This window comes from Bombina bombina, chromosome 1 (genome assembly GCF_027579735.1).
Source record: "Bombina bombina isolate aBomBom1 chromosome 1, aBomBom1.pri, whole genome shotgun sequence".
Lineage (NCBI taxonomy): Eukaryota > Metazoa > Chordata > Amphibia > Anura > Bombinatoridae > Bombina > Bombina bombina.
Window position 1 is genome coordinate 1340190649 of NC_069499.1, and position 13906 is coordinate 1340204554.

Consider the following 13906-nt stretch of genomic DNA (forward strand, 5'->3'; position numbering starts at 1 on the left):
ATGGGAATTGTTAGGGAGTTAGGAGTCAGTTGCTGATGCAGGGTGGCTGGAGTGGGATGATTGCGCAGCAAGGAAGAAGGTAATCTAATCTGCTGACACTTTATACTGATGGTATGGAGAAGAGGAGTAGGGTGCCGTAATAGACCAAGTCTGTTGTGAGGGTTATGGAGATGCGGTATTAATGTGCTAGAGCAAGTTAAGGCGGTAGTGAGATGCAGCAGAAGCTGACTACCAGGTTGCAAGCAGAAGAGCATGGTTGTGAGCAACAGGGTACTGGTATAGTATGGTGGTAAAGGGGCAGAAAGGGCAATAGGGTGCTCAGGAACTAGCTGGCAGCAGTAGAGTAGGGTGGTTAGGCAATGTGATGAATAGTCATAGTGAGGAGAAATATAGGGAGGTTTTTGATTATGTGATAAATTACGACTTCAATTAGACTAAAAACTGCAGTCTGGAAGTTCACAGTGTGTGATCAGCAATCTGCATATCTTGCACCTTTGTGTGTGATACGGTGAATGAGTCAGCAAATGGATACAGCCATCTTCCTGTCTGTGTGTCAAGCAACTAATTGATTTTTCATTCTATTTATATCTGTCTATAAATTAAGATATTTCTCTTTTTACTTTTTTTGTATACCCCTTTCTATATATCAAGACCACAATAAGCTGGTTATATTAGCAGGTATTACATTTTGTTTAAAGGGACACTGAACCCAAATTTTTCTTTTATGATTCAGATAGAGCATGCAAATTTAAGCAACTTTCTAATTTACTCCTATTATAAATTTTTCTTCATTCTCTTGCTTTCTTTATTTGAAAAAGAAGGCATCTAAGCAAATTTTTGGTTCAGACCATGGAAAGCACTTGTTTATTGGTGGGTGAATTTATCCACCAATCAGCAAGAACAACACAGTGTGTTCACCAAAAATGGGCCGGCATCTAAACTTACATTCTTGCATTTCAAATAAAGATACCAAGAGAATGAAGAGAATTTGATAAAAGGAGTAAATTAGAAAGTTGCTTAAAATTGCATGCTCTATCTGAATCACGAAAGAAAAAATGTGGGTTCAGTGTCCCTTTAAATATGGTAATTTTACATTTATCACAATAAATACATGTGTTTATGCAAACCAAAATGTGTTTTTCTTAATCTATTTTATCGTCTGTTTGTCAGCCAATAAACCAAAACCGGATAATCACAAATAAAGTGTGCACTCACTGGTTTTGAAGTAAATGGCGCTACTTTATTTGACAGTATGAAATATATATCATGACTTGGGAGGACTTAAAAAAATGTCTGAGTTACAGCTATTATATGAATTTATTAAGCTTACACATTATAGTAAGAATATAATCTTATCTGTTGTCATACTCTATGTTTCTATGTTAAATCCTTAAGATCTTACTTCTAATTCCTTCATTTTGAGATTATTTTACATATATTTGTATATAAACAATGTTGATCGGCTCCTAAGTTTTATATATCTGTGTGATTGTATGTGTATATACAGTATATATATATATATATATATATATATATTCATTTATTTTCTTTTTTTTAATTTAAAAGTATATATTTTTTTCTCTCTGTCCTAGGTTTGCTACTGCCAGAGGTTACTTTATCTGGGATGAGTGAGCTGAGATTTCCCGAAGAGAAACCTCTGCTCAGAGGGCAGGACACAGAGATGGTGAGTTTGATCTGTTGATGAGTCACACAATGTATCCTTCTTACATCATAGGGTCATGTATTGCAGTGATTTTTAACCTTTTTTTTGCCGTGGCACACTTTTTTACATTAAAAAATCCTGTGGCACACCACCATCCCAAAATTTAAAAAAAATCACACATTGTAGCCTAATACAGCATATATATATACACATACACACAAACACACACATACTGTATGTATTGTGCTGTTATGCCATGCCTCCTACAAACTACCCCTGCACTTGGAGTAAAAAAACAAGCAAAATTTAAAAAATATGTCACACTGTTGTCAGTCTGCCGTGGCACACCTGAGGATCTCTCACGGCACACTAGTGTGCCACGGCACACTGGTTGAAAAACACTGATGTATTGCATCTGTCCTGCAGCTCTGAAATCTTCTCTCTGCAGCACTGATTGGACAGAGATGCACTTTACATACAATACAGAGTGTTTTCTTACTGCACAAGGTCAGAAAGAGACTTAGTAAGGCATTTCACTGACACTGGGAGATATTCTACTATTAGAGTATAGGAATAAAGCTCACATTTGATTGGATAATGCATTGCACTGCATTTGCTATGTCTTCTCATCCAGTAAATGAATTGAGACACAGAACTCTCAATGAAACAAATTTCTATAATTCATTCTGCAACAGATGTTTTAGACCAGACAGATCTCAAAGTAACAGACAGCTTTATTTAGTCTTTGTCTTTGCGTGTAGTTAGGCAGGATTTTATTATAACATATGTGGGATAGATTCATTAACTTTCTAGTTTCTGCAGCTTCACCAATTCCTTATTTAGGCTAAGCATGGCTCAACAAATTTGTTCAAAAGAGCCAGCCCATAAATGCAGTAGCCATACATACGCACGCGCATGTGCATATATTACACGCATGCATTACACAATAACCCAATAAAGGTTGGATTTGCATTTCACAGCTGCGAGTCCTAGAACGTATCCATCTGCACCAAACAAAATTTTAGATATGGCTGGGTATGGCTTTCTAATATTTCATAATTTTTCTGTCTTTCCCACACATACATATTTATGTGATGTCCCAGTAACAATCTCAATCCCAGTAGTCTGCATGGTCCATTAATATAGTCACATATTCACTTTTAGCTGCCAGCATGCTTGTCTTAATATTGTTATCTTGCTGAATCAGCCAAGCAGCTTAACCATCCCTTATAACCTTCCTGTGGCTCAGGGTCAAATGAATAATATGGTTTGTTATTTCCATGTCATTGCATCTGACATATGCTTTATACAGCACTGCAACATGTTATAGAGACAGTAAACATTTTAGCACATGGTCGCTTGGGTATTTGTTTTCTATTTATGTTATGTTTTTTTGTAGCACACAATCTGATAGGCACTTTATAGATCACCGATTGTTCTTCACACCTATCTGCCAGATACTATAGATCACACAGTATGCCCTTGAACCAGTGATGGGTTACATGAGCACGTTTACATTGTACAAGGTGTTCCTATATTCACTGAATAATCAGATGGGTGCTCTTCCTTCAGCACAAACTAACAATTAAAACAAATATTGCATATATAATTATCATAGGGCATTTACATTTTTGTTGCATTAGATTATTTTTGTAAAAAAATGTAACTGCACTGAAAGAAATACTGTTTCATTTTATGCTGGTGGCTCCATTAAATGAAGCTGTCAGTCAGTGAACAAACGGTCCTTTTAGTTTAACAAATCAGAATAAATAGCTTTAACTTAAAATTGTACTTGGTAAAATAATATTAATTGCTCTTGCATATGCATGAAAAACTTTGGGTCTTTAAATATGCTATTATATTGCATAATTTATATATACTAGAAGCCATATGAGTTATAATAATTAGCATAGTCTAACAGAAAAAACCCCAAAATATATAAATAAATAAAAACAAGTATTAGCACTAGACAATTAGTAACAAATAGTTTTGATCAGGCTAATTCATATCCTGTACTTGTATTAGAATTTGAATGTAGTCATGGTGACAGTGACAAAAGTAGCTTGACATTTTTTTTAATTTAATACAATAAAATTTTATGTGTTCAAAGAAAATGAGCTATGTTTTTCTACATAAAGTTTAATCTCAGATTGATTGATTTACTCATCAGTAAGAAAAGTGGAAGGGCTCAGTGTTACGGCTAGATTACGAGTCTTGCGTTAGCCTTAAAAAGCAGCGTTGAGAGGTCCCAACGCTGCTTTTTAACGCCCGCTGGTATTACGAGTCTGGCAGGTACAGGTGTACCGCTCACTTTTCTTCCGCGACTTGAGCTTAACGCAAATCCCCTTACGTCAATTGCGTATCCTATCTTTTAAATGGGATTTGCATAACGCTGGTATTACGAGTCTTGGAAGAATTGAGCGGTACACCCTCTCCTGTCAAGACTGATACCGCATTTAAAAGTCAGTAGTTAAGAGTTTTATATGCTAACGCCGTAACATAAAACTCTTAACTAAAGTGCTAAAAAGTACACTAACACCCATAAACTACCTATTAACCCCTAAACCGAGCCCCCCCCCCCCACATCGGAAACACTTAACTAAAGTTTTTAACCCCTAATCTGCCGACCGGACATCGCCGCCACTTTAATAAATATATTAACCCCTAAACCGCCGCACTCCCACCTTACAAACACTAGTTAAATTTTATTAACCCCTAATCTGCCGTCCCTAACATCGCCGACACCTACCTACATTTATTAACCCCTAATCTGCCGCCCCCAACGTCTCTGCAGCTATATTAAATTTATTAACCCCTAAACCTAAGTCTAACCCTAAGTCTAACCCCCCCTAACTTAAATATAATTTAAATAAAATGAAATAAAATTACTACAATTAAATAAATTAATCCTATTTAAAACTAAATACTTACCTATAAAATAGACCCTAAAATATCTACAATATAACTAATAGTTACATTGTATCTATCTTAGGGTTTATATTTATTTTACAGGCAACTTTGTATTTATTTTAACTAGGTAGAATAGTTATTAACTATTTAATAACTACCTAGTTAAAATAAATACAAATTTACCTGTGAAATAAATCCTAACCTAAGTTACAATTACACCTAACACTACACTATCATTAAATTAATTACATAAACTAATTACAATTAAATTAAATAAACTAAAGTACAAAAAAAACAAAACACTAAATTACAGAAAATAAAAAAATAATTACAAGAATTTTAAACTAATTACACCTAATCTAATCACCCTAATAAAATAAAAAAGCCCCCAAAATAATAAAAATCCCTACCCTATACTACATTACAAATAGCCCTTAAAAGGGCTTTTTGCGGGGCATTGCCCCAAAGTAATCAGCTCTTTTACCTGTAAAAAAAAATACAATACCCCCCCAACATTAAAACCCACCACCCACACACCCAACCCTACTCTAAAACCCACCCAATCCTCCCTTAATAAAACCTAACACTACCCCTTGAAGATCACCCTACCTTGAGCCGTCTTCACCCAGCCAGGCACAAGTGGACCTCCAGAGGGGCAGAAGTCTTCATCCGATCCAGGCAGAAGAGGTCCTCCAAGCGGCAGAAGTCTTCATCCAGACGGAATCTTCTATCTTCATCCATCTGGAGCGGAGCGGATCCATCTTCAATCCAGCCGACGCGGAGCATCCTCTTCAAAGAAGTCAAAGCGAAGAATGAAGGTTCCTTTAAATGACGTCATCCAAGATGGTATCCCTTGAATTCTGATTGGCTGATAGGATTCTATCAGCCAATCGGAATTAAGGTAGGAAAAATCCTATTGACTGATCCAATCAGCCAATAGGATTGAAGTTCAATTCTATTGGCTGATCCAATCAGCCAATAGGATTAAGGTCACATTCTATTGGCTGATTGGAACAGCCAATAGAATGCGAGCTCAATCCTATTGGCTGATTGGATCAGCCAATAGGATTTTTCTTACCTTAATTCCGATTGTAGCGATGCTGTATGGACTTGACATCTCTGTTATGGACCCCCACGGCTGGATTGAAGATGGACCCGCTCCGGATGGATGAAGACTTCTTCTGCCCGGATCGGATGAAGACTTCTGCCCCTCTGGAGGTCCAGATCTTTCTTTCTAGTTCCATTTTGCAGTGCCGGTAGCGATGCTGTATGGACTTGACATCTCTATTATGGACCCCCATGGCTGGATTGAAGATGGACTCACTCCGCTCCGGATGGATGAAGATAGAAGATGCCGTCTGGATGAAGACTTCTGCCACTTGGAGGACTTCTTCTGCCCGGATTGGATGAAGACTTCTGCCCCTCTGGAGGTCCACTTGTGTCCGGCTGGGTGAAGACGGCTAAAGGTAGGGTGATCTTCAAGGGGGTAGTGTTAGGTTTTATTAAGGGGGGATTGGGTGGGTTTTAGAGTAGGGTTGGGTGTGTGGGTGGTGGGTTTTAATGTTGGGGGAGTATTGTATTTTTTTTTTACAGGTAAAAGAGCTGATTACTTTGGGGCAATGCCCCACAAAAAGCCCTTTTAAGGGCTAATTGTAATTTAGTATAGGGTAGGGAATTTTATTATTTTGGAGGGCTTTTTTATTTATTAGGGGAAATAGATTAGGTGTAATTAGTTTAAAATTCTTTTAATTATTTTTTTATTTTCTGTAATTTAGTGGGGTTTTTTTTGGTACTTTAGTTTATTTAATTTAAAGGGACAGTCTAGGCCAAAATAAACTTTCATGATTCAGATAGAGCATGTAATTTTAAACAAGTTTCCAATTTACTTTTATCACCAATTTTGCTTTGTTCTCTTGGTATCCTTAGCTGAAAGCTTAACCTAGGAGGTTCATATGCTAATTTCTTAGACCTTGAAGGCCACCTCTTTTCAGATTGCATTTTAACCGTTTTTCACCACTAGAGGGTGTTAGTTCACGTATTTCATATAGATAACACTGTGCTCGTGCACGTGAAGTTATCTGGGAGCAGGCACTGATTGGCCAGACTGCAAGTCTGTCAAAAGAACTGAAATAAAGGGGCAGTTTGCAGAGTCTTAGATACAAGATAATCACAGAGGTTAAAAGTATATTATTATAACTGTGTTGGTTATGCAAAACTGGGGAATGGGTAATAAAGGGATTATCTATCTTTTAAAACAATAAAAATTCTGGTGTAGACTGTCCCTTTAATTGTAGTTAAATTTGTATTTATTTTAACTAGGAAGTTATTGAATAGTTAATAAATATTTAATAACTATTGTACCTAGTTAAAGGGACAGTTTACTCAAATTTTTTCTCCCCTTTAATTTGTTCCCAATGCTCCACTTTATCTGCTGGAGTGTATTAAATTGTTTACAAGTAGCTCCTTTACCCTTATATTGGCATTTGAAATTGTTAATTTAGCATGTGGTATCCCCACCTTTTCTGAAAGTTTGTGGCCGCGCGTACCAGCTATAGATAAGCTTTGTAAACACAGCCAGCAGAAGAAATTACACTCCCAGTGTGATAAAGCAGAGATAAGGTAATAAAATGTTGATTTTCCATTGTTCTCTCAAAGTATTGGTGATTGTTTTAAGGACAGATATAAGATAAAGAAGCCGGTATATGTGCACAATGTGATACAGAAATGAGATCTGATTATACCTACAAGCTCAACCTATTTTATTAGGCTGTGGCTTCAAAACACAAAATCAGAGCTTTAATATACAGAAATAAACCTTAAAAAGCTAATTTTCATACATTTTTTACTCTGCAGTTGGTAAAAAAAGCAATTGTAAACACATTAAGGGAAAAACTATTTGACAGTATACTGTCCCTTTAAAATAAATACAAAGTTGCCTGTGAAATAAATATAAACCCTAAGATAGATACAATGTAACTATTAGTTATATTGTAGCTATTTTAGGGTTTATTTTACAGGTAAGTATTTAGTTTTAAATAGGAATAATTTATTTAATTGTAGTTATTTTATTTACATTTATTTAAATTATATTTAAGTTAGGGTGGTGTTAGACTTAGGTTTAGGGGTTAATAAATTTAATATAGTAGAGGCAACGATGGGGGCGGCAGATTAGGGGTTAATAAGTGTAGTTAGGTGGCGGCGATGTTGGAGGGGCAGATTAGGGGTTAATAAATATAATGTAGGTGTCGGCGATGTTGGGGGCAGCAGATTAGGGGTTCATAAGTATAATGTAGGTGGCGGCGGTGTCCGGAGCGGCAGATTAGGGGTTAATAATATAATGCAGGTGGCGGCGATGTTGGGGGCGGCGGATTAGGGGTTAATAAGTGTAAGATTAGGGGTGTTTAGACTCGGGGTTCATGTTAGGGTGTTAGGTGTAGACATAAATTTTATTTCCCCATAGGAATCAATGGGGCTGCGTTAGAAGCTGAACACTGCTTTTTTGCAGGTGTTAGGTTTTTTTTCCAGCTGAATCTGCCCCATTGATTCCTATGGGGAAATCGTGCACGAGCACATTTAGCCAGCTTACCGCTACCATAAGCAGCGCTGGTATTGAGGTGAGATGTGGAGCTAAATTGTGCTCTACGCTCAACTTTTTGCGGCTAACGCCGGTTTGTAGAAACCCATAATACCAGCGTTGTCTTAAGGGAGTGGTGAACAGAAAAGGCTTGTTAGCACCGCTCCCCTGTTAACGCAAAACTCGTAATCTCGCCGTTAATTTTTTTTTCTTTCATGATTCTGATTGAGCATACAATTTAACCCACTTTCCAATTTACTTCTGTTATCAAATTTGCTTCATTCTTTTGATATCCTTTGTTGATGGAGCAGCAGTGCACTTCTATGAGCTAGCTGAACACACAATCAGGTGAACCAATGACAAGAGGTATAAATGTGAAGCCACCAATCAGCAGCTAGCTCCCAATAGTCCAGTGCTGCCCCTGAACCTACCTAGGTATGCTGTTCACTAAATTATGCTAAGATAATGAAGCTAATTATGTATTAGAATTAAACTGGAAAGTTGTTTAAATTGCATGCTCTGTTTGAATCAGGAAAGATTAATTTTGATTGTGTTGTGAATTTTTGGAGGGGATTGGAGAGCAGAATCTAGCTACAGAAGGGGGTTAAATTAAGTGTTGAGTTTTCTTTTTTAAGTGCAATCGAGTAAGGGTCCCTTGGGGGTTAAGAGGGGCTCTTGCATTGGGTGCCTTGGGTATTGAGAGTATGTGCTGGGGAGTAATATACGGGGTCTATTGTGAGATATGTGGCTGTGATGGCAAAAGGCCACACATATTAGCAAGCTGCACTAGTTAATTATTACAAAGAAAATGTAAATACACAAGCATGTTAAAATATATTAGAAAATCACAAAACTCAGTGTAATGGCAAAAAGGAGCCTGGGTTTGCTAACTGGGCCTGGCTAACACAATTACGGGTCAACCACAATCTGTTAGATATTAGAGAAGTCCAGGCAGATACTTATCCATCGTGCAATACCATCACCACTCCAAAGTTGCAGGGAGAGGCGATCAGCTTCGACATTCCTCATTTCAATACCTTTGGCTTATTGAATCAGCACCTCTAGGTACTGGAAACTCCTCGAAAGGGCATTTTGAAAAACTTTAAGACTATTTCACAGCTATTTCCACACAGTCTACTACCTTACACATATTGTATATATTCTGAATTGGTCACAGGAGATATTCCAGAGGTTTATTAACATACATGGTATTAATACATTAAAGCTCAATTCATCCCTATTGGAGAGACTGCATATATTGAACACTGCATACATTTACATATGTATAGGGAAATATACACTACCAGTCAAAAGTTTTAGAACTCCTCAGGTTTTCCAGCTTTTTTGGAACCTACACAGTACAGTGACTCCGAAATAACAAAACACACTTGTGGCATTCTTTCTACAATGGAAATCAAATGTTGTTCAGAAAGTTCTTCCCGATACTGTGCTGGCCATTCCATGATTTGAAGTCTACAGTCTTGTTCTTTTCTTTTAAGGTCATTTGACATGGAGGCAGGGTCGGCTCCAAGGGGGGGGGGCATTGGGGTCTTGATTGGCTAGTAAGAGCGCTTCCTTACAACTGGATCAGCGTTACGTATGCAGATATCCCAATTCTCCCTGAAGTTCAGGGAGTCTCCCTGATTGTAATAGCGGCTCCCTGATGCCAGCAAATGGAATGCAATCTCCCTGAAACTCCAAGTACCATGATCCAATGTGGCCCAAATCCGGAAAAGTGTTTCTTTAAGTAATGCCTTTAGTTGCTGGGACGTTATAGAACCCTCAAAGCATGCATCAGTAACCAAAAAGCCCCCACTGATTTTAATAAAATAAAACACAAATACTACCTTATTTACTGCACGTAATTAAACTTCATATTCTAAAATATTTAAGCATTCAACAAGCGTACGATCACTGAAAAATAGGTTTGTTGTATGTGGTTGTGCAATAAAGCTACTTTTTCAAGGTGTCCAATATATAACTGGGGGGGGGGTGTGTGTGGCGGCGCAGTAGCGGGTGAAGCCACCTCCCTGAAATTAGTTTTTGCAGGTTTTGATGTCTGCGTAAGCAAACACTCTGACACACCATAAGCGATATCAGAGGGCAGCCCCCTTTTTGCACTCGCATCAGGAAGTAACTAAGTATGGTTGGCTTTACGAAAATGCAGCGATTTGTCTCAGAAGATAGCTGCAAGGTTCTTCCATAAAGATCCTCTGATCGTTTCAGGTGCAGACAAGTTGGCAAACAGTATTAAAGTACAAATATTACTGCAGACTGGAGCGCATTACTATAGGGATATGGAGATGTGAATTTGATTCAGATGTCATGAAATCTAATCGTTGCGCTAGTATGCGTGTATTTAATAGAGGGTTAAGTGAAAATCTCTGTATGGGGATATATGAGAACGGTTTTGTGTACATAGGCTGATCTACGGATAGCTGTTTCCTTATTACATACAAATATATGGTGACTTCACATCTACTGTTGTTAACATCTTCTGTTATGAATCTTTGATGAATTTTGGATGAATTTTTGTTGATTTTTTTGTATATTCAAACACTATTCATTGTATGATGTAGTACACATGGGGTTGCTATGGATACCATTTGGTGCCCATTTTGTTCACTGGGGGTGGTGTGTGTATGTATATAAATATATATATATATTCTCATGAGATGTTCAGATGAGCCCTGAAGAAAGCAGATAAACTTTAATTAGGACCACGGAGTAGGATACAGAGGAGTGTGGTAAGAACCCACAGCGGCAATTAGAAGAGTAGACCTAATTCCTTCACAAATCTGTCTGGAACACTCCACTGGTAGGTGACAAAAAATGCTAAAATAGCATCTCATGTGGAGGTTAGAGACAGAAATACTCTGCTGTAGTGTAGCTTGTGGGTTAATCTTTTGCTTTCCACATGAGATGCTATTTTAGCATTTTGTCACCTACCAGCGAAGTGTTCCACTAACTACTTGCATTTGTTGATTGCTTCTAAGTTGTTATTAATAAAAATCTTATTAAACCTTATTTCGTTTTTTTTTTTTAAATTACATTTCGAATCAGGACAAGTAGATTGGGCTCCCGCTTTAGTCCCTTGGACAAGTAGTTTTTTAAAAATGTTCCACACCCCTGAATTTGCTTCTATTATCAGTTTTGCTGCACTTCCTTGGTATCCTTTATTGAAGGATCAGCAATGCCAATCTGAGAGTTTTTGTTATCTCATTTTTTAACTTTAAAGGGACAGTCTACAATATCATTTTTATTGTTTTAAAAGATAGATAAAACCATTATTTACCATCCCCAGTTTTGCATAACTAACACAGTTATATTAATATCATTTTTACCTCTGTGATTACCTTGTATTACCCTGTGAGAACCTTGTTCCAGCCCCCTGATCACATGTGACTGTTTATTATCTATTGACTTGCATTTAGTATTGTCTTGTGCTAACTCTTAAATAACTCCCTGTGCATTAACACAGTGTTATCTATATGACCCACATGAACTTATCAGTCTCTTGTTGTGAAAAGGAATTTAAAAAACATTTGATAAGAGGCAGTCCTCAAGGGCTTAGAAATTAGCATATGAGCCTACCTAGGTTTTGTTTCAAATAAGAATACCAAGAGAACAAAGCAAAGTTGATGATAAAAGTACATTGGAAAGTTGATTAAAATTACAAGTCCTATCTGAATAATGAAAGTTTAATTTTGACTAGACTGTCCCTTTAAAAAACACAATTGTAATACCCTTTAATAGCCCACCTGCTCTCCTTTTCCCCTTACTGACAAATCTCCTCTTTTATGTTATTTTGAATGTGCCAGGAGTGTTCCTTATGTATATTGGTGGTAGGGCGGGACAGTATTTATTTACCTTTTTATTTGTATTTTTTAGCCCTTTTAAATCCCCCACTCTTCCACCCTTGCACACAACAGATTGCCCCAGGGTGCCTAGACTATCCTATGAGGTTCCTAGGGGGCTGCCCTGGTGCCTAGTGTACGGTGGGGGCACAGAAGTGAGCAGGCTCCCCACATTCATCCCGTGCAAAGCTAAGCAGCACTAGCATCGGAACTATGAAGTTAGATATGTGAAACAGCTGCAAATGGGTTCAATACATAGATAAAGTCCTGCTTGGGAACTGCAGCTACCAAGCAGAAAATGTCAGATTACTGACTTGATTGTGTGATTTTGTTCATTATTGGCTGACTGTCCATGTCCTAATCATGGACTTTACCTACACGTGTAACCTATTTATGTAGGTTAAATGCATTTATTAGGTTCAGTAATGCAAACATGACATACTGTAAGAAATTAGAGTATATCTCTTTTTAACTAGATTATTTAGTGATTTCTAGAGGAGATTTAGTATATGTTTTACTAGTAGCTAGTTTTAGATAACCAATTTTGTTACAGTTCTGCAGTAGTTCTTATGTTAGAAGGATATCATTGTACATCATATTTGAATATAAAGGCCTTATCATATAGAGTCATTCTGCACACAAACCACTAGATGGCAGTAACATTTCAGATGAACCACTAATGCCCAACCTTCTGAAATGTGGGCCACATTGAATTTCTCATTAAAGGGATACTGAACCCAAATTTTTTATTTTGTGATTCAGATAGAGCATGCAATTTTAAGCAACTTTCTAATTTACTCCTATTAGCAAATGTTCTTCATTCTCTTGGTATCTTTATTTGAAAATGAAGAATGTAAGTTTAGATGCCAGCCCATTTTTGGTGAACAACCTGGGTTGTTCTTGCTGATTGGTAGATAAATTCATCCACCAATAAATACGTGCTGTCCATGGTTCTGGACTTTTTTTTCAAATAAAGATAGCAAGAGAACGAAGAAAAATTGCTAATAGGAGTAAATTAGAAAGTTGCTTAAAATTGCATGCTCTATCTGTATCACAAAATAAAAAATTTGGGTTTAGTATCCTTTTAATAATGGATCCTGTGAAAATTGAAAGGAAAATAAAAAAACACTATTAAATCAAAAACAAAAGATGTAATTCGTCTTTGTATTAAATTGCAAGGAAAAGCATGTGCTACAAATCTATATATCTATTTCTAAATCCAACTATCCAATTGTCATCAATATACATCTAATAAATATAATTATTATAATATTTCTCGCTTCCACTGCCCACTGTAATCTCTGATTTCACATCCAATTATTTTCTGAGTTGGATGACCAGCATGTAGGTCGGAGCCTGCGCATTTCAGCATTCAAGCAGTTCCTCTCTCCGTCTTCTATAAAGGGCAGGTTGCAGTATTAAAGGAAAATGCCAATCAAAACCTTATCCTGCCCCTGCACGTTCATGATTGAGCGGATCGGCAATGGTTGCTATATCCTGAGAGCTGATAGCGCTCTGCTTATAAGGAGCTTCACAGAAAGAAACCATTTAGAGCATTTTAGATTGATTGATATATTGCAATTACATCTCGACTCTCTTATATACTTTTTGTTTTTGATTGTGCTGTATTATAATGTTGTTTAGCAGTTTGTAGCAGTTTGCCGAAACTAACACGCTATTGCGCACACACTCCAATGTCTTATCAGCAAGCCAATTCTGATTGGACATGGGAAAAGAAAAAAATGCCCATTTCTGGGGCGTTTTGGAAAATCTTTTCTTGGGACTATTTTACGGACATTAAAGTGAGATTTTTTTTATAAAACATACTAGTTTAAAAAAAAAAAACAAACATGCAAAACTATTAAATTAACCTTTATGAATAATAATATATGCAGCATTAGG

The 13906-nt window shown here is 37.0% G+C and overlaps 1 protein-coding gene across 4 annotated transcripts in view; it reads left to right on the forward strand.

Annotated features, from left to right (window-relative positions):
• NDRG4 (NDRG family member 4) overlaps positions 1–13906 on the forward strand; it is a 312038-nt gene that overhangs the window by 16185 nt on the left and 281947 nt on the right. For all 4 annotated transcript variants that reach the window (XM_053702558.1, XM_053702544.1, XM_053702536.1 and 1 more), the window contains exon 2: positions 1593–1684. In XM_053702558.1, coding sequence (XP_053558533.1) covers positions 1625–1684 — 60 coding nt within the window. In that variant the 5' untranslated portion in view covers positions 1593–1624. The remainder of the gene's footprint in view (positions 1–1592; positions 1685–13906) is intronic.